Raw genomic sequence first — 21,233 nt, 5'->3', positions numbered from 1 at the left:
TTTTACGCATTGATTAGACCAAGTGAGCCTTACCACCATATAGCATTTTCCAAATGAAGGGTGTGCATGTGACAATATGTAACCTTTGTAAGTGTAGTTGTTAAAATATCTGTCATCTTTGCAACGGTAAACTGTCTCTTAATTCACGGTGATTTTGGAATCAGATTCAGATGTATTTTTTGTATAGAATGTTTCGATTTTTTCTACTCTCAACCATGCTCATCCTACATGATCTAAACACTACTCAATTGTAGTATTTTTATGAACAGACAGTGTAACATTTTCTAGTCCTATGTTCATATATTTAATAATAAGTTCTCTAATACTGAGTTATATAAGAACATTACGCAAAATCTTCTCCCTTAAAATATTGTTTAGATTTTGTATTTAGGCCTACCATGTTCATATTTAATTTCTGCAAATATTCCCACCTCAACTAGACACAGGTATACAGCTGAATTGTGAATATAATAAACACCTTGTTGTATAACACATAATATATTTAAGATAGGCTCTACAGAATTACTTTGGAAACATTAATTAAATTAACTTAGTGCACTTTTGTAACAGCCACAGTATCTAGCGCTATATGCGCATGAAAGGGCTGGATTTTCTCCCAGCATAGGATGAATAGTTCATACTTTGAATTAGAAAAATAAAATCTCCCTTTCCAGTTTATTAATTAAAACACAGTTTTTGATGCATTATTTAGATTTTAGCCCAACTAGAACAAACACACAAACGCACCACGTCCATATTGCTTCTAAAACCAGACAAAGTGTCTCAAAAGCAATATAATTACATGCAGTTTCAAATATATTTTGTAAAATTGCACTGGATTAAACAATTTAACAAGTATATTTACCTTAACAATGAAATCTTTAAGCCTAATGGAACGATGATCTAATGTCTGGATGTTTTTGATGTTAGAGGAAGGCCCGGTCAGTTTCTACATCCACGGCAATGACATTGATCTGAGGAGCGCCACCCAGTGGAACAAACATCGACGTTGGAGCAGATTCCTGAATATTCCTGCTATGGTGAGACGTCGAGACAAATGAACCAGAATACCAGCGAACACAAGCTTTCAATGGTCCCTCGTCGTTGTTTTCAACCCCTTAGTCACAGTTAATAACCTTGGTCTCAGACGGTTTATTGCACTACTCTCCAAATGCTCCAGACAAATACGCGTTTTATGGCAAAGTTACTACAGCAACAGGGAGGATGTGCCGTAATTAAGGAATTCAGAGAGCCGAACAGGATGCACAACACAGGCCATCACAAGTAGACCTTACATCAGCTTATGGCAGCCCTTCTTAATGGTTGTTTTCAGCAGCCAAACATTCACGGTAAAGGGTTTTCACAACAAAACAAAGATATGCACAATTTCAAGTAAAAGTTAGGCGCAGTGTGATCTGTAAAATAATATCCACTTTATCTTGTTGACCCAAAGCAAAGAACTAAGTCCAAGATTCCGAATAGGTAAACAACTGATGGATTATTATTTTGCATAAAGATCCTATTTCAACATGTATTCATTATTTACTCTGCCATGGAACATCTCAATGGGATTTGCGCTTGGAACATGCAGTTGCATTAACCGACATGCTAGACAACATTAGGTAGTAAGTTTGGTCATGGATATTTCATATTAATTGTATGAGATCCTATTGCAGCTCTGTTGCAATAAGCACCCTAATATATTAAACATTTGATACTACCCACGTCCACCCGTATTTTATGTGGGGACAAAAGGCTACAAGGGGATCGTTTGGCGAAATTATAGGAATATTCATCCAGAATTTTACAAACACCCAGACATAAGTTTGATACAAATTTTGATAACTTTTCATACTTTTAAAATAAGTATTGTAATTTGACAGAATGATAAGTTCACAATAAGTATTGTTTTAAACGTTTCAGTGTATTCCGTTCCTAAACAAATGTATCTATTCCGTGGCACATTAAACAATAAACAACCAAATAAAAGGAAGAAGGTAATAGCGGGTTTCCCAATGCAGGTGCACATTTATACATCAAATGTAAAAGACACTTGAGATTGCAATTTTAACTCTTATTAAAATACCCTCGCTTTACGCGCACTTTACGCACGCATTCACGATGTATATTTTGGTTCAATCATAACAATAACAACAAATGGCAACTAAATGAATACATATTTATATTTATACTAATGATTACAAATATTATATTATAATGATACACATATAATAATATAATAATAAAGTCCGCAAGGCTATACTGCTGTGGACAAACTGGCCTAATAATAAATACTACAAACATACGACAAGACCTAACAGTGTTGATTAATTAATTATAATTGGTAAGCTGCAAGAAGATTAAATAAAATATGCACACATTACTGTCATAGCAAAGGGTTAGTGGTGTAATACTGTAAACGGTCTCTGTTAAGTTTCTTCTCTTTCATTCTCCGGTTTTGAAACCATATTTTCACTTGCCGATCTGTGAGATTGAGCATCCTAGAGAGTTGAAGACGTTTCTCTTTGTTAATGTAAACACTGAAAAAAAACTCCCTCTCGAGTTCTCTTATTTGGTATTTTGTGTAAGGGCATCTCTTCTTGCGTCCCTTCTGACCATCTGAAACACAAACAAGACAAAAGTCAAGACTGTCCATGTAGGCCTATACGTGATTAATCTTCAAAGGCATTAAGTCCAAAATCTTGATAACCTAAAGAAAACACTTGGTACATTTGCCAAGATGTACTTTCGAGTTGTAACGACTAGTAAAGCCAAATGAGCCTAGTAGTCCTTAAAACGGATGATTTGGAAATGAGCAAACATTGAGACTATGAAAGGAATAAGTCATTTTATTATAATTCCAGTGGTTTGATACGCTATTAGAGGCATAGTCTAAAAACACGAAGTCAACTGGTAGGCCTATGACTAGTTTATAATGGATTCAAAAATTCTATCATGGCAAATGCCGGGTCTTTCACGGCCAATTTCAATCTCAAGCACGTGATCTTGTTGTTTATAACAACGTTTTGTTGGGGTAAATCTGCAGGCCCTCCATAAACCTTCAGCGCTTATAAAACAGCATATAAAAGCTTTAATAGCAAACCGTTAGATTGCAAACTTTCTCACATAACTGGTGCGCTTCTATACTTACTACTACTACATCTGTCCTCATTGTTGCAGGAAGACGACGAGGGGCTACAGCTCTGCTCGCGCCTCGTTCTCTCCTCGGTATCCGGGCACGCGTCGGAGCCGGATGAAGGAACTGGAGGTTGTTTGGCTGCAGAATGCTCGTTTGGTGTCTTTTCTGTGTAGGCAGAATCGAAAAACTGATCGAATGCTTGTGGTAGCACTCCATTCCTACCAATGCTACCGGAGAGACTTGTCGTTGGATTTGAGTTGGAGTGGTGGTAGACAACACTGGAGGTATTTTTCGCGAATATTTCCCCTAAAGAAGTCGGGCTGGTAAAACAGTCCCTGTGCACAATGTCCTCAGACGGGTAACAGTGTGATAAGCTTCCTCTGTGGTGCCATTTACTGGAGGTATCAATGCCATAGTCCCTGAAGGCTACTTCTCTTACGGACGGAACCTGTGGCAGAGATGAGGATGGGTAGGAATATGTCATGGGACAAGAAGATTGGCTCTGTGATAAAAAAGGAGGGAGGCTTGAGAAGTCAGTCCCGGAGACATAATACGTGCAGCTGGGTAAATACATATTAGACCCAACAGGGACCCGTTCATCAAAATCCATTATTCTACTTTGTATCCTATACCAGTCCTCGCATAGTTCCTCTGCGTTGCTTTGACCCAGTCACTTTGAAGCAGATTCGCGTAGCAGAAATTTTTAGACGTAAGCTGACGTGGAAATCTATCTCCATCCATTCCTGGGGGCGCCAACCATGTGACCAAGGGCAGAAATTGACAGATACGCCTGTTCAACCGATGCTGCCAATGAGTGAATACGCGTGTTAAGGAGTGTGACATGAGAATGATGCAAATTTAGCCTATCACAGCAGACCCTAGCAGACTATATGAAGAAAGTATATGTGTATTTGAAACCGTTATTTAAAGGACTGGCATCATCCAAATCATCTTCTCAAAATAAGGGAGTTTCAAGAGTTATTTATAACTAGTTATTCCGCCGATAATGTTATGCTATTTAAGTAGCTTTCTCGTCAGAGGACTAGCACTTGTATTAAAGATCCGTAGTTGGTGCATGTCAAAGCAAGCACAAGGTGCAGGAAGGAGATCATTTTCACAAACCTCAAATGCTTAAAGTGCATCTCATCTCATACAAAAATAAATCAGTCATACAAAAATACAGGTGAAGCTGTGCTTTTAAAGTTGATTTTGGATGTTGCACTTGAACTGATACATTCTTGTCTCTTGTCAGAAGCCTATAGATTATGTCTATTGTGGTGAACTTTCCAAGTAAGACATGAGACCATTATTTTTCTCCGGGCAATAATGACTTAAGAATAATAACGTGAACACCATCAAACTATTTGCTCCGATATCTGTCCACCAACAGTTCAGGATAGGTTATAGCACTTCAAAATACTGCAAGGAGAATTATTTTATTGTAGCCTACTTTACAGTTGACTGTGATCATTGTCGAGACAGACAGGCTTTAGGCGGGTGCTCAACACGTCATTGTTTTGAGAAGTTCAATGAAACGACATTCGAAATAATGCAGCTGGTGAGTATAGGCTTTAATAGTGCCTGAAATTACTTTGAAAGAAACATTAAATTGTTAAATTTCTTCATAATATAAATAGAGGCGATTGATTCGTATATGTTTAGTGTTTTGCACCTCCCTGCCACAGTAAATTCCGTGTTTGTATGACATACATGGCGAATAAACCGAATTCTGATTCTGATTAAACGGAGACATAGTGTTACTCTATCTGTCTGTAGGCTATTTTTCAAACATGTCATATTTGAGGGCCTACACCAGGCTTATCAGCTTTTTCTTAAAACTGCGTGTATAATACCTGAAAAGCTAAGTCCAAATGGATTGATGAAGTGAATTTCCGGCTAGTTGAAGTCGAAGAACACGAAGATCAATTGAGTAAACTATATTTACACGTCAACACGACCCCCTATATTGAGATGTAGGCCCTAACCTAGTTTCCTCAAATTGATCCAGTATTTTGAGTCAACTTAACTTTTCAGGCTTTACATGTGTAAAAAATTAGTGGAAGAAAATAATCATAATGGAGGACAATGTTGAGAAACATGATGTGATACGACGGTGTTAACGACGGTGTTAACGTTTTTTTATTTGTATGTTTAAGGACTGCTTTTTAACAGTCCAAAATATCGCGGTGTCTTAAATATGTCTTTATTTCATGTCTTGTCTTTATTAAGTCAAGAAGTTCATGGGGTAATTGAAAATGAAATATTTTAATGATGACTTTATTTAGACTTAGGCCTACAAGTATCTGCTTGAAATGTAGCCAAAATAAAATGTCAACAATGGTCAATGTCAGCGCTGTCTTATTGAAGTAATGAATGCATCTGAGTTTACTGAGCCGTTGTGGCCTCAAGTTTGTTTAAATAAAACCCCCAGAAAAGGCTTTAATGCAATGTGGATCGTGTTGTCAACATTGTTGGTGGTGAGGATGTTGTGGCCTAATTCTTTGGAATTGCTTGTCTTTTCTCATCTTCGCCCTTGAATCACTTTGAATTGATCAGTCTCGTGTGGGGTGTAGGCCTACGTGAAATGCCCGTCCAATAGTTTAAAACAATTACGAATATTTGTCTAAAGGATTGCATTATTTATTTTGGTCACCCTTGTATGGAATATTAGGTTTATAATATAACCTTCATTGTTCTTATTTTGAATATGATGAAATAACACATAAGGCGAGAAATAGGGACTGAACAACTATAATCTTTATTTTCCACTTCATTTCATAAGCCAAGATTCAAGGGGCCATGCCATTTTCTAATTCATGTATCAGGGTCTCTGTGATCATGTGGTAATAATACAATAAAACCATTAAAACCATTTAGTACATTAATTAATACAAATGTTACAGAAATCTTGTGGATGATGAGATACGGAATGAGAGAAAGCAATGGGCTTTACAAACTAAAAAGGGTTGAAAAAGGAAGTATAATGAACACGTAAGAAAACATCACATATCAACTATAGATTCATCAAAAGCATTGATATTGTTTGAAATGATAGAGGTGCAGCAGTTCCCTGGATATGAAACCATGAAACCAAACGTTTTCGTCTGACTGAACAAACTCTTGTGAAATTATCAGCCTTAAAATATATAGGTTCATAAATATTTATCCAATGGTTGATGCAGCATTTATCACCAACTTTGATGACCAGACAATTTGCAGTATTCTTGCTATATCACCCCTACTGATTACCCTAGGTCATTGTCATCAGCATTGCATTACAGAAAATTGTTGTCAAGACACATTTCTATAGGAGATAGGATTTGATCAAATTAAGCAATTAGTGTAGCCTATTCACCTGACGTCATTCTAACAATGATATCTAGCCTAACATTACAAAACAGGGCAGTCCATTCTTAAGTCGCAAGCACTTAAGTCGCACATTAATCCATAACCTGGAAATTGCATAAAAGTGAAGTTTCCGTCGACAGAAACGGACTGACCAGGAACCAAGCACAAAGTGTTAGGTTTACTAACTGTACAGTAAGAATGCAGAAGTTTTGAATCTTAATGCACTTGTGCTGTTATCAACATTGCCTTTGGGTGGCAGCAGACACTGAGTGAGACACATTGGAGTAATAATGGGGCTACCGTCCAAAATAGCCCAGTATAGGCCAGTACGATATTTCTCTGCCAATGAGCCAAGACCTTCCATTTGAATTAGCAACAGAAAACCAGGAAAAATATAGGAGACACAGTAACTCTGCTTAGGCTAAGTCATCTACTATTTCATACGCCCCATGCCTCATTCCCATGCAAACCACCTCGATGAGGCCAAAACGGGTTAACCCAACACCCCTATGTATCGCACTGTCTCTCTCCATCTCTCTCTCTCACACACACACACTCACACACGCAACGTAAAATTAATGTGCGATCTATAAATGTTGAAATAAAGACGTAACATAGTAGGTGTTGTCAAGTGCATGCTTTGTCGTTGTTAAAATGTTCCATATTATGCCATTAGCACCAACAATAGCAGAAAGAGGCGAGTAGGCTATATCCTTTTCCTGTATAGATGTTAGGCCTATACATGCTGTGTAATAGCCACAGTATTTTGTAATATTGGGCTCACTGCGCTGAGGCGGCACAGCCGTATGTCTGCCACTAGATGGCAACATATTCATCTCCAGTTCTCGGGCCTCCATTTATCTAGCTTATGTTGCTAGAGACATTAACCAATGTGATCAATAGCAATTCTACGATTTGTTTTGTTTATTACGATCATGGAGGCCTAAATATATACTTAGTTAATTAAGTCCTTTATTTGTCTGAAACAAGACAAGTTGTTCATAGCTACATTAGATCGAACTCTGAATAGTCGTTTGAGTCAAAACAGTCTTTTATGATTCATTTAGCCTTCAAGTTAAGGAAAAGTAACAGCATTTTGTTTATTGTAACAGCAACAACTGAAAGCAGAAAGTTGAATAGGGCTTAACAACTATTAAGCTGTGTTTCAATTGCACTTGGGAGGTTGTGCGTAATGCGGGTGTACATATTGTTACGGCCGATATTTTCTTGAAGTTGACGGTTAATAGGCTATTGTTGATAGGCATACAAATATTCGATTTTTTCCTTCCAAATTATTGTTGGAGAACGATTTATGCCTTAAACTAGCTTTGAGATGGGACATGCTTTTAATTTAAAACATACCTAGGCATACATCACTATAGGCTACATTTAATTACACCAACTAAAATATGATCATGAATATCCTCATCTTAAAAAGGCTATATTTTTCATACAACATCGCAGGAATAGTCTACATGACAAGTGGAGCAAGAAAGCCAACCCATGAAGAGAGGGAAACGGCTAATAAATTACAGTTCATTTTAATCGAACAACATTCAAGTCTTTTTTTCATCCTTTTAATTCCACGGCTAACTCGGACTCTTGAACTTGTTGACGACTTTCTTCTCCTTCACTCGCCTATTTTGAAACCAGATTGTCACTTGTCGCTCTGTCAGGTTTGTTTGGGCGGATATCCTTCGTCGTTTGTCCTTTGTGATGAATTTGTTCGTGGCATACTCCCTCTCCAGTTCTTTGAGCTGTACCTTGGTGTATGGCACACGCTTCTTTCTACCACGTCGAACCGAACTGGTATCTCCTCCAGATAAAGAATCTGTAAATAATAAGATGAATTAATTTTGGAAATGACAGGCCTCTGGTCTGTCCAGGCTTTTTCCTTTCTAAAGTGGTTTGCATGCTTTCTACAACAATTAAATACATTGTGTAAAATGTACATATTTTTTGAATATTATTGCTCAATAATATAAGCAGGAATGTCGCCTATATCACTGATTCCTCAGAAGCAATGTCATAACACATATTACAATGTTAGAATAATGTGACGATTTCGACAGGCGTTGTAATCAGGCTATAACTTATTTTAAACCAATACATCAAATGTGAACTGAAATTTGAGAATAGGCAAGAATAAGTATTAAGCTACCTTGAATGGACGATTTCCACAGAGCATTTGACTGTGGCTGATCCTTAGCGCAGTACACTTGACCATTCCAGCCGTTGGCTATAGCCCATGGCTGATATGGTTCTATTGGCAAAAGAGATTCATGTCTGGGCTCTGTAGGACCATTTAGACCTGGTACGACTGGCACGTCCAGATAACTTGAGACAGGTTGGTAAGGACCAGGTGAATACCCTTGGTAGAAAGCAAACTCCTTTGCTCTGGACGAGAATTCCTCTCCAGAAACCGATGTGTCCATGTACTTATCCCCATATGGAGAGGGCTGCGCACAAGACTTGACGCCGCTATGTGACAACCTGCACGGGTAATAGCTGCTGCCAAAATATCCATAAGGCAAGGATGCATTGGGCGAACTCTGTGTGGCAGAACAGGGGCTGCATTGTTTGACAGGTTCGCCCATGCCAGAAACCTGCACCTCACTAGGAGTGTAGGTGGTGGTTGGAGCCAAGGACGTCGGATGCGCCAACAAATTCCTGCACTGATTCGCGGCAAAATTGCCACCAGCAAACCCCTCCATGTTTTTACCTATTTCATCCAAACCGTTGTCGTAGAGGAACATCACCGGGTCAATCCAGCGTGAATGGAGTAGTAATGACGCTGTCATAGCATGCCCTACATCGAGGCAACCAGCTCTTTTTCAAAATCCCCACGACTGAAGAAAGATACGAAATCTGAGAGAGTAACCGATACTAACGCGCCTTGGTGCAGAGATCGCAAGGTTATTGGCCAAACTTTGCCACGTGATATGCAAAGGAGATGATAAACGTCTAGACTGCAGATAATGCACACCGTGGTCGATGTAGCGCAAGTGACAAAGCTTTCTACAAAACATCCCGTGACCAAGTTTGATTTGATTCATTAGCCTTGATCAATTTCATCGACAAACATCGAAGGCTTTAAAATACATTTAAATGCAGTCCTCAGCTGTACTGTAGCCTATTGGGATGACATGCATAATTAAAGAATGATAATCTTTGAATTATTTCAGATACAAATTATTTATTTGCCTGTTTAATTATTTTGTACCACTTCATGGTCCTATTATGAGTATGGTTAGTACAATAGTTTTTGATAAGGTTACACGATCCATTCAGTCTAGACATTTTGATAGGGCTATTTTTACACTTAGGACCTACACATATCACATAACCTTAACTCGCATTTAAACTCAAATTTGTTTTTTAATCATCACTGATTTTCCCATAGAGAAATCAATCATTTAATGATTTTATCAATCAGTTGTTTTACGCGTAAAGGACACACATAAAGCAATTTGCTGGAACATACACACGGGCTGCTAGTATTAACCACTTCAGTTTCCAATTTCGGGGGCCTAAAGGAAGGAGCCCACTATTTGGCAGATCTTTTTTACATACGGGTTAGACACGACTAGAGGCCAAGGTCAAGTTGAAAGTTGCTGTCTAGCCAAAGACGCCGTTGTCTTAAATGAGCAGTCCGTCTGCTAAATTCCTTTAGGCGAGGAAACGTCAAAATGGAAAAATAACTTACGAAAAATCTATATTAAGATAACTTCTGAATAACTTTAGAGATTTATTTTATTTTTGTGAAGTGCATGGTTAAATTTATGTTGGTCAAAATGTGTAATTCATGTTTGCACAGAGAAAGCTAGTCTGAATGAATCCCGAGTGAATCCCGACGGATCTTAGGATCTTAGAACTGGAATAGCTTTCACCCACAAAACAAGACTTCCGTTCAAACTATAGCCAAAACACTATTCACAGCGCTTCAGACAATACAGACAAAGACATAATGTAATGATATATTCAAAAACAAGTTAAGCTAGATGATCATATTTTCCATCTGTTATCCGTGTAATGAATCTTGTTTCAGTAGGCTAAATAGCTCTAAATCTGGAAAATGTGCTCAACAAAAAAAGAATTGGGCGACATAGGTCTAAATTATACTGAAATATTAAACATTTCTTGAAAGGTAGCATAAAGCAAGTGTAAAATGCCATTCAAGGTAAAGAGAATATTGCGCCCAACATAAGGGCTTAGGCCTATATTATAACGCGTATATTTCGCTCTAAATCTTTCAGTAATTGTGTCGAAATGAAATGTTACTTCTTGCGTATTTTAATTAAATCCGAAGTTATAACGCACACACAAGAAACGCGAACAATACATATCAGCCTTCCTGAATCTTTTAATATCTCAACTCCAACAGAACTATCATTGACAATGTCTACCTGTTTTAAAGAGCAACCATATTAATGTTTGAAATACTTGGTAGTTTAGCCAAATTTGAAATATAGCCCACAAACTATTATTAGGCCTATACTGTAGCTGTTTGGCTTTGTAGGCTATTCAACCGACATCAAACATTATTAGATTAGAAAGCTTTATATGGACACGTTTTTATACGTGTCCCCGTATGTAGCTAAAACAGACAATTGACGCTTTTCAGTTCCAGCCTTGGGCTACCAAGTGTTCCAACAGAGTAGGCAGGAAACATCTCAGCCATATAGTTGCTCAGTATTTGTTCCCATTAGAGCACTGGCGCTGGGTGCATGATGTCATTCTATTAACCATGCCTTGTGTTATGTGAAATATTTACCACAGACTGTCCTACATTGGAAAAGCCTCATTTTATCCATACAACAAATAGGCCCGAGTGGTTGGACTACTGGCACAAAACACACAATAGGCCTACCTAAGATAAAAGGTTCGAGGTGTGTGAGACTTCTTATAAAGGTCAAATGAGCAAAACTCCGACCTTTCTGTCCCAGGGATCGCAGGCCCGGTCGTGTGAAAGTCACGATAGCCATAGTGGCAATTCAGAACAATCATAGGCAAAGGTATTTTTAGGAGTCGAGATTGCGTGAAATAATGAGCATTTGACAAGAACATGCGTCTTAATAAAAGTTCAGTCATTTAATTATTTTGTCTATTGAGGGGCTTTAAATTTAATGTCAAAACAATTTAAGATGATTTTTGAAAATTGCCATTGGCTAGTTTTAGATCCAATCTTATAATCATCGATTCAAAAACATATAAAACGTATCGTCCAAGGTAAAATAATAAAACGTAGGCTATATTTTGTACTTACACAAAAAAACGACAACGATAATTGAGGTCTAATAAATAAGATATCGTTTGTATGTTCGTGATACAAATAAACAAAGGCATTTTTTCGTTTAGTAACATAACGCTGCACTGAATATCTTTCTTTTCTCATTTATTGTCAATAAGATGTCATGTTTTTCAAGTGGATATAGCCTAGTAATTGTAAGCTCAAGGGGCTACAAACTGATCAATTAACTTTTGATTATTGTAATTAAGTAGCCGTAAAAGCCTACCACCGATACTTAAAAAAATAAGATTTAGAAAGACATGAAAGTGTTACAAAAGTAGCTTTTAATCGTATAGCACATATGACCAGACGTGGAGCTGCAATAGCCTAGGCCCTAGGCTACAATTAATGAGACATTTAATCAGAAATTAATCTGGCCACATATAGGCTATTGTATCATTAAAAACTAAATATTGTCTGTCTCCTCCTGTGCACAGATCTAGGACTATCGTCAAATTTAGTATCGTGTTATATTTGACGACCTTTTATTCAGCAGGGATTTCTTTCATATCAGGTAGGCTTACATTCAGTTTCGATGGTCTAGAATAGATTATATTTTGTAGCAACACAATCAGCAGTAGCTGGTGCCAAAATGCTGGTTACAAAACAGAAACTAAGAGAACCCACAACATTCCAGTTCTCTTTTCACGCTGGTTTTTACTTGGTTGACATCAATGTCTGACGTGGTGTAGAGCTCCACTATCCTAATTTGACCTCAACGCTTTTTATAAGAACATGAAAATTCGAAGAAATGAACATTGTGGTGCTTAGTTGACATTTCATATAAAAGAGTATTCGATTAGCGAAAGTAGTAGCCTACTTGTTTGCATACTTTCGTCAACATGCTTTTTCATAAAATTCAATCGGATTACCACTTAATCAATATGTAGATTTCTGGGCCATCATCTCTCAACCGAGTGTCTGGATTCGGATAGAGTGGCAGCTGCAGGGGGTGGAGAAGGAACCTAAGTCCAGTCAGTCAGTATCTTGGGTCTCTCGTGTCCTCCTGACCGTATAGAACCCCCAAGCTCAAGGAAACGGGCAAGGGGATCTTTCAGGAGAGGGCCTACAGGACATTATACCAAAGGGCTCTGTTTGTAATACCTGCCAAGTAGATAACAACACAGCACTTAGTCTACAGTGCTTAATGGACTTTTTATGAGTTCGTCTTGTGATCGTGTGACCTATGGCATCTTGGCCTCTCAGTGGCTCTTGGCAATCCAGATCAGAAACATACCGCCCCTCTTTGTTTTACAGAAAGAGAGAGAAAGAGAATAAATCTGGCCATGGTTTTTATAAAAGCATCCAGTATAGGCTGGATAGTATAGGCTGACATTTCATTAAAATCCAGCAGGCATCTGCGCATTATTTAATTAGGCCTAGATTCATAAAAACATTATTGAACGACAACTACTGAATTTCTGCAGGTGGTCAAATAGGCCTACATTTAGCCGTTGGTGGTGCCAAAAAAGACCCGACAGGCTGTCATTGACTTATTTTAGTTGTGGCCAACACACTGTGGTCTTGACAGACTACCACTTGATGAATAGACCAACTTACACGTTGAATTGGCTTTTCATAGATAGATAGCTTGGTTGTACCGCTATAGGCCACTTGACTGACAGTGCTAGGCTGCGTTTCCCAAGAGCGTTGTAAGGCTAAATTGATCGTAGAATCCATCGTACGATGGATCTTAGTTTAACGGGCCGTTTCTCAAAGCTATCGTAGCTAAAGAGACTCTTCAAAATGCTCGTAGATTAACGAGAGTTCCAGAGCAGTCGTAGATCGCAAAGAGCATCTTAAGCAAAGAGACTCAGTGGAGACACCAGTAGGCCAAACCTAAAAACGGATGTATAAAGATAATTCGAGTAAAAACAAATATAATTCTTTATATTTTGTATATATTGGTTACATATATATTTACAAGAGTAAAACAGAAATTGGGATATTTTTCAATGAACTAGGAAACACGTCTTTAATAAATTGGTGTGCGCTTTAAGCATTTGTAAATTCATGACACCTGCTATATGGACATGCCTACATGTCGTGTTAACTATTTTTACCCACATACGATATGAATTAAAAACGGTCATCATAAATATAATATGGCGTAAACGTTCTGTACCGACAGTAAATCATTTGTGTTCCGTGATTACTCAATTCTTTCAGTTAAAGTTTATTGAACAAAAGTCATGAAGTTGCAACAGAACAATCACATTTCCTGCTGTGATGTTTTCTGATTGTCTTTTTACTTTATTTTAGTATTTGTATAGGCTGTGTATGCTTTAATACCATGTTAGTGGACTTCAATTGCATTAAAACCACACAGCAAAATATCTCCTTCACCTTTATTATCAAAGATATAAGCGTGAATTGGGGATATGACATAACATGGCAAACAATCCATCCCAATATGGCGGGAGAGTGTATCCCACAAAAGACAGGAAGAGAAATATTTCTACAAACAGAAATCACAATCAAACAGAGCAGATCACACTACATGACTAAAAAGACTCCCATTGCCAGGGTGGATGGGCCAGTTCTAGGTGAGTAATCGTTTCTGCGATGGCCAAGTCGGCTTCCCACTCTGACGAGTTCCTTGGGCAGCACCTTGGGCAGGGATGGTCTCAGTAAGTCAACCTACGAAACAGTGTCTTCTGAGATTCTCCACACATCTCGAAAGACACTGTGACTCCTAAAAAAATAAAAATACAAAAAGACAAAGGAGTGCTGCTTTTCTAACAAAGGCAGGATCACACGACTCCCAGCAGGAGACAGTGTTAACGTGATCTTTTACTTTTGATTCAAGCTCCCCGTTAGCTTTGTTTAAATTAATATGCCTTTTGAAGTCTTTCTGAAACGGGGGTGGGGGACCGCATGAACGATGGCTTTGTGTGGATCAGGACAAAGCCTGCTAAGGCTGTGGAAAGGACGAGGAGTGGCGCCCCCTATTGGCCCTCCTCGTCACGAAGGAACTGGAACACAGAGGAGAAGTCTTTGCCAGCGTAGCCACGTGCACACATCATGCGATAGATCTGGTGGGCCAGGGAGCCCAGAGGCACGGGGGTCTTGGTGTTTGTGGCTGTATGTTGCGCCAGTCCCAGGTCCTGGAGACACACATCAGTCACATCGATCATGTCAACTCGAGTCACCTCATCCCAGCATAGGCAACATCTCAAACCAAAACTTTCTTACCCGTTCAAGAACGACAATAAAGATAAAATCATCGAGAGTATAGTCAAGAGTTCTAAGGAAAACATTCATGCGGAGTAATACACAGACGTATTGGAGTCACCTTAGCCATCAGCTGGGTTCCGAAGCCTCCCTGGTAGTTGTTCCCAGATGGCACTCCCTCCATGACCCCAGGCACAGGGTTGTATGTATCACTCGACCAGCACCTTCCAGAGCTCATGTTCAGAATCTTGGCCAGCAGCTTGGGATCAAGGCCTAGTCTGTCCGCAGAACAGAAGACATTCTCTCAGTCTTCAACAATAACTTTATTTTGTATGCAATTTCCCCTTGGGATTAATAAAGTTTCTGCCTGTTTTGTGCCAGTTAGAGGATTATGAACTATGTTAACAGAGGTTTTAATGTTTCCGAGAACACCACATACCTCATTCCAAGGTTCATTGTCTCGGATGTTCCAATCATTCCAATGGCTAGAAGCATATTGTTGCAAATTTTAGCTGCCTGCAATGCAGACAAAAAAACAACCAAATTGGTTAGCAGCTCATAACAAACACCATGTTGACTATTGCTCATTTAGAATCATTACACCACAGCATTAGCCCAGCCATAATAGGTGTATTCTCTACATACCTGTCCAGTCCCGACCTGGCCACAGTACACTACGTTGGCTCCCATGCAGCTGAGCAGCTCCTTAGCTGCAGTGAACTCCTCCTCGGCTCCACCCACCATGAAGGTTAGCTTCCCTGAGCTAGCAGCCCCCACACCTTCAGATGATGACATACGTACCAATAAACACACACAGAAGCAAACTTGCAACAATGTAGTAATACATTTAAAAGTATGTGATTTATTTTCTTTCTTCTCGTAAATAACAGTTTCTGAATAATTTGTTTATTTCATATTACCGTGAACAAAAACACCTGATAACTAAAATCGGTCTCTATTGAAGTGCCGTTTAATGGCAACAATGAGCTGGAAAAAAATCTTTGGATCAAAAGGGCCTTTCTCTCTCTGTCCTAAATGTGGTTGGGGAGCCAATGGTTTGAATTGCAGAATGAATTAAAATCTTAAACAAGCTAGGGAAAGTGGCAAAGCGCTTACATAAAAAGACAACCCCTTCATTTATGCAGCCAAAGTTACAGGCTCTTAGTCCACATGACTCTTCTAAAGAGCAGTGGGAGAAAGGTTTCTGCTCTACCGGCACACACCAGCCCAAAAATACACTCACATCTCACACAGATATACACATGCACACACACATATATATATACACACAATATCAAATACTAATGGATCTTCCCTATCCAACTCTGTCACGCCAAACTTCTGTGTATTAATGTGGCATTTATGACTGTCATGTAGGGCAGGTTTGTGGATCTCGCACTATTGCTGCTGAAAAGCATTCCTTCTAAATTCGCAGCTGCCAAACCTCTGTGACGCATTCGAGGTGGGAGAGGCAACTAATTAAGAACAGAACAAAACTAGTGGGACATTGTTGTTTACAGTTCCAGAAAGAACAAAGAAGAACTACCCAATTACAGAGAATTAAAAAGGTCCTATTCAAGTTCTTCCATTCTACAAAGCAGCCACAGAAAATAGTTATAATCCAGTCATACTCCAGTCCAGTATGGTCCATGGTTTGTGCAGTAGTGTCACAAATATTGCTTACCAGTAGTAATCTTAAAACAAATTAAAAAATAAATAATTATATATAAACAATATCTGGCACCAAGTGCTGTGCTACTAAACAGATTATCGAATGCAAGCGAAGCTCATGTGCTTATGGGACAGGGCTTGTAGTAGGTGTAGTTACACATATCAACTTCTCGGTTCACGTGTCCAATATACTCACGTGTGTGTTGTCTTCTAACCACAGGCTCAAGTATTGGTTACAGTGCGATTTCCTGGGTATTACATTTTTACATTTAGCAGACACTTTTATCCAGAGCGACTTACAGTAAGTACAGGGACATTCCCCCGAGGCAAGTAGGGTGAAGTGCCTTGCCCAAGAACACAACGTCATTTGGCACAGCCGGGAATTGAACCAACAACCTTCTGATTACTAAACTTCTGATTACCAGCCCGACTCCCTAACCGCTCAGCCATCTGACCCCCATTACCGTATTACTAACACCACTGTCATCCTTGGACTCCAATAGCATGCATCAACTCACCAATATCAACCAGTGATATGCATATTTTCTGTATACACTATCTTGTGTCTCAGTGAGGAAGAGGTCGCTCCGTGTGTCCCTAGAAGGCCACGTATAGATCTAGGAATGCACTTTGTGTAACCTCTGGAGAGCGAGGAAGTAGATAAGTCTCCAAACGTAGTTATGACCGCATCACCTGTGTGCCGTTTCCCCTGTGCATCATTCGACTACTGTGTACTATTTAAGGGCATGTTTTGGTGGGTACTATATCTGTAGTGTTCAACTAATCTATATAATTGCCATCTGAGAGACATGTAGCTCACTCATGCCTATCACTCTGTTGTGGACTGATGGTGTGATCCGAGCTTGTTGCTAATAAACCTAGTCAAATCTTTTTCATTGGATGGTCTTCCTTGGCCTACCTTCTGACAGTAAAAAGTCATCTATCAACCAATCATAACTGAGCTCAATTACCAATGCAAAAACATACCTCCTTGTTGAGGCTGGAACACACTGATTCAATGAATCAAGCTGGCTCCATTAAGACACTATCCTTGTCAATCTGCATAGCCTCTTTTTAACACTGATAAAGGCTTAACCGCACATTCCAAATCTCCTGCTAGGTGGATAACATCACAGTGCAGGGAAGTACATGCTGGAATATTTAGCTTTAACCATACACTCACATTCATCCACTGCCCTACAGCCACCCAAGTTCAATGTGGGAAGCTGGACAGCCTTAATCCATATGTACTGCCACAGGAAGGAAGCTTATAAATCACTGCTAATCTTTAGGACCTGATCGTAAAATAAGTCAACTTCTATTCAAAGAAAGTGCCTTTCCTCAAGTTGAAAGGCTGAGTTCAAACAAACTGTGTGTGTGTGTGTGGACCCCCAAGACTGCCTGGCAGTGAGAGTTTTACGGCAGGGGACATTTCTGTAGGCCAATACTGTTCTCCCTCAAATTTCCTACCTCCCACACGCTGAGGTTGAGATGGGTGCATCTCTTTACAAACCTACATGAAAAGTAGCAAGGTGGAATGGCCTGTTGGATGTTAATTACAAAGGTGATGATAGTGCATTTGAACTTGATCCTTCTATGGACTATCTGAGTTCTGCTCAAAAAACACTTAATGGACACACGACAAAAGACACCCACTGTGTTTGAGGCTTCTCTGAGTAAAAGGAAGGAATAAATCAGTTTTTTAACAGAACAATTTACCGGTTGATACTGAAATGATAAATTGGGGGTTTACCTCTAAAGCAGAAGGACTCTACACTGGAAATACACCATCTTTTGGGGAACTGCTGAGATGTTAGCAAGAATGTGTGAGTGTGAAGGTCATTAGATCAATTCCCAGATGCTCGTGTAGCCAGTGTGTGGTGAAACTCACTCCTCAAGTATGTAACAGGCCACCCGCGTCAACACATTTCTAGCTTTTTGTTGGCGTAGTTGGTAGTGGTGGCGCTTGGGAAGTCAGAGGGGGTGAGTTCGACTCCCGGTGGGAGCGGACAGTGGCCTGTATACCTCTGACGGAACTTGCAAGACCACGTCTGTTACAGTGGTGCCGTGACCCGGATCGCTAGGTTAGCATCAGCTAACCGGCCGGAGTGAGTTTGAGGGGTGAATGTAGCCAGTGTGTGGTGAAACTCACTCCTCAAGTATGTAACAGGCCACCCGCGTCAGCAAATTGCTAGCTTTTCGTTGGCGTAGTTGGTAGTGGTGGTGCTTGGGAAGCCAGAGGTGGTGAGTTCGACTCCCGGTAGGAGCGGACAGTGGCCTGTATACCTCTGCCGGAACTTGCAAGACCGCATCTGTTACACTCGTATATAAAAAAGTTTGAGCAAATGGGCTTGTGCCATTTTTACCAGATTAGTAGTAAAGTATGTTATAATTTGGCTATATAGGGTCTTTGTAAATGACTGATCCTAAACAAAAGCCTGAGCAGTCCTTACCTCCTGACACAGGTGCATCCATAAACACAGCCCCCATTTTTTCAGCAGCCACTGCCATCTCTTTGGAAACCATGGGGTCAATGGTGCTGGAGTCAATCAGCAGTGAGCCTTTCTTCACCTTTCTACAGGGGAGTATACACACTTTATGCAATACTCAATATATCGAGAATACAATAAAACATGACAGCATGGATGTTCAGAGTGCCTTGAAGGAAGGAGGTGGTGGATGCATGGATAAATATGGATGTACTTACTTGAGGATGCCATTGGGACCAGTATAAACATCAATGACATTGGGGCTGGAGGGCAGCATGGTGACTATGCGGTCGGCCTTTTCTGCCACCTCAGCAGGATTATCAAGAATCTAAAAACACAGAGAAACATCATATAACTAAACGGACTGAACTGGAATAAAATTCAAATGATTATTTTCTTTTGAACAATTCTGCTATTTGTAATGTATTTTTGTGCTAGGGTATTCAGTTCCCACCTCGGCACCCAACTCTTGCAGTTCTTTACAGGATTCTGGAAACACATCCGTTGCCAATACTGGGTATCCATGCTTCAGCAGATTTTTTGCCATTGGATTCCCCATGTTCCCAAGGCCAATGAACCCCACATGGGTCTTTGAGGCCATAGACCTGGTAGAGACTAGGAAAATGGAAACAATCATTTTGATACAGGAATGAAGTGTCACAAAGCAAAGCTGTCACAAAAAGTACAGTCTTAATCACATGCCCTTGAAATTCAATGTCCCATGAAGCATACTTGCCCTATCTATATTTACTTTTATAGTAAACTGCTTTACCAGCTGTTGAGTCATAGTTAGACTCAACAACACAATCATGTTGAAGTGGGGACAGTTTCACATATTGCTCCCATGTCTGAGAAGAATTGAGAGCCAGTTTCACAATGAATAACTGAGACTGGGCTAAATAACCACGTTCATACAGGTCATCAAAATGTTTCTTTGAACAGTTTTATGAGACAGCCACAGGGCATATAATAAGCAGCAACTCTCTCTGGTGCATGTGTAGCAAGGGGTATGGACGTCAGCCAGATCTCACACGCCTCGCATAAGCCATTTTAAAGAGTCTGCCAAGACACCTGCAACTCTTGGCCAGGCAGCACTAAGGCTACTTAGCCTACTTTAGCCTTGAGATGTAATGGGCACCATTACGTGAAGCGATGCTGCATTCGTGACATACCCTATCCTGTAATATAACATGTAATCACACGTCACATAAATCATGTGATCGTCTTTATGCATATACAAACTTCACAGAAACGTGGATCAATGTAATGTGACTTTTCCCAAAGCATTCAATTGCGTCTCCAGCATTTTTATAATTTGTTATAAATGATCAATATACTGCTGATACATTTGAAGATGGAGAGGTGTGTTTTTGACCATTAACTTGTTGCACATTGCCTGAAATGCCCACATCGCAATCTTTCATCTACTGTATCTTGCCCGGCTACGCTTTGATAGTTAGCTTTTAACAGAAACAGATGTGTAGAGAGTTTATTCCGGGATTGTTGAATGAACAACATAACTCCAATGCTTCCTCGCCATATTGCAAACCAAAAAGGGGACCTGTGCTTTGCTAACACAGATTAGCTGACTGATTTGAGCTCAACGTTGATCTTTAAGCATAATGCCGAAGGCTTTACTCAGACACATATCCTGTCGAATAGTAACGAAAAGGAGCGAGCAAGCCAATCAAAGAGCTATTGAAAACTCAAAAACTCCTTACCGAAAGCAAAGTCAACATGCTTATAGCACCTTCCCAATAGGTTTCGAGACCCCCTTAACACAGCGGCCATGCTTCTTTTCTCTTGACCTCCGATTTGCCGTGACAGTATTGGGTGGGTTGTGATTGAGTGGTTATTTCTCCATTCGTAGAGCAGTTTTGGTGCATCTGCGTCCAATGAAAATTAACAGGGCGGGACATCCGAAGGTTTTGTGTTCTGAAGGACGGACATTTGTGAATTAAAATTCACAATAGATTGTCACTCACAACGCTACTATTTTAAAGTTGTTTCTATTTAGTGATGCACCTTCCAACTGCAATTGAGGATATATTTCAAACTTTGACAATACTGACTAATTTGATTGATTTGACCTTTAGTTTGAGATTCACGTTCACCATTATTC

At 39.6% G+C, this 21,233-nt stretch overlaps 3 protein-coding genes across 3 annotated transcripts; all 3 read right to left on the bottom strand.

Moving 5' to 3' along the window:
- Window positions 1–668: 668 nt before the first annotated feature.
- Window positions 669–3,799, bottom strand: hoxa11b (homeobox A11b). The gene is made up of 2 exons (XM_084669225.1): window positions 3,152–3,799; window positions 669–2,619 (listed from the first exon to the last, which is right to left on the bottom strand). Exons 1-2 carry the CDS (start codon window positions 3,747–3,749, stop codon window positions 2,387–2,389), a joined length of 831 nt encoding a protein of 276 aa, XP_084525351.1. The 5' UTR covers window positions 3,750–3,799; the 3' UTR covers window positions 669–2,386.
- Window positions 3,800–6,323: 2,524 nt separating this feature from the next.
- On the bottom strand, window positions 6,324–9,332 carry hoxa13b (homeobox A13b). Its single transcript, XM_084669224.1, has 2 exons — window positions 8,649–9,332; window positions 6,324–8,318 (listed from the first exon to the last, which is right to left on the bottom strand). The coding sequence occupies exons 1-2, from the start codon at window positions 9,286–9,288 to the stop codon at window positions 8,077–8,079; spliced, it is 882 nt and encodes a 293-aa protein (XP_084525350.1). The 5' UTR covers window positions 9,289–9,332; the 3' UTR covers window positions 6,324–8,076.
- Window positions 9,333–14,107: 4,775 nt separating this feature from the next.
- Window positions 14,108–20,960, bottom strand: hibadhb (3-hydroxyisobutyrate dehydrogenase b). Its single transcript, XM_084703252.1, has 8 exons — window positions 20,833–20,960; window positions 19,566–19,726; window positions 19,330–19,439; window positions 19,076–19,197; window positions 15,597–15,730; window positions 15,391–15,467; window positions 15,073–15,229; window positions 14,108–14,884 (listed from the first exon to the last, which is right to left on the bottom strand). Exons 1-8 carry the CDS (start codon window positions 20,900–20,902, stop codon window positions 14,726–14,728), a joined length of 990 nt encoding a protein of 329 aa, XP_084559378.1. The 5' UTR covers window positions 20,903–20,960; the 3' UTR covers window positions 14,108–14,725.
- Window positions 20,961–21,233: the final 273 nt, after the last annotated feature.

This window comes from Hypomesus nipponensis, chromosome 2, assembly GCF_054491055.1.
Source record: "Hypomesus nipponensis isolate SF chromosome 2, ASM5449105v1, whole genome shotgun sequence".
NCBI classification, from domain to species: domain Eukaryota; kingdom Metazoa; phylum Chordata; class Actinopteri; order Osmeriformes; family Osmeridae; genus Hypomesus; species Hypomesus nipponensis.
Note: the sequence above shows the minus strand (reverse complement) of the source record. Positions and strands in the feature narration are given on the sequence as shown.

Excerpts from the sequence above, each read along its gene's own strand:
- hoxa11b (XM_084669225.1), bottom strand. The coding sequence starts at position 3,749 with ATGGATTTTGATGAACGGGTCCCTGTTGGGTCTAATATGTATTTACCC. Across the intron at positions 2,620-3,151 it reads TGAGGACAGATGTAGTAGTA|ATGGTCAGAAGGGACGCAAG; the intron begins GTAAGTATAGAA and ends TTTGTGTTTCAG.
- hibadhb (XM_084703252.1), bottom strand. The coding sequence starts at position 20,902 with ATGGCCGCTGTGTTAAGGGGGTCTCGAAACCTATTGGGAAGGTGCTAT. Across the intron at positions 19,727-20,832 it reads GCATGTTGACTTTGCTTTCG|TCTCTACCAGGTCTATGGCC; the intron begins GTAAGGAGTTTT and ends CCATTTTCCTAG. Across the intron at positions 15,731-19,075 it reads GGATGCACCTGTGTCAGGAG|GTGTGGGGGCTGCTAGCTCA; the intron begins GTAAGGACTGCT and ends CATCATCTGAAG.
- hoxa13b (XM_084669224.1), bottom strand. The coding sequence starts at position 9,288 with ATGACAGCGTCATTACTACTCCATTCACGCTGGATTGACCCGGTGATG. Across the intron at positions 8,319-8,648 it reads GTGGAAATCGTCCATTCAAG|ATTCTTTATCTGGAGGAGAT; the intron begins GTAGCTTAATAC and ends TATTATTTACAG.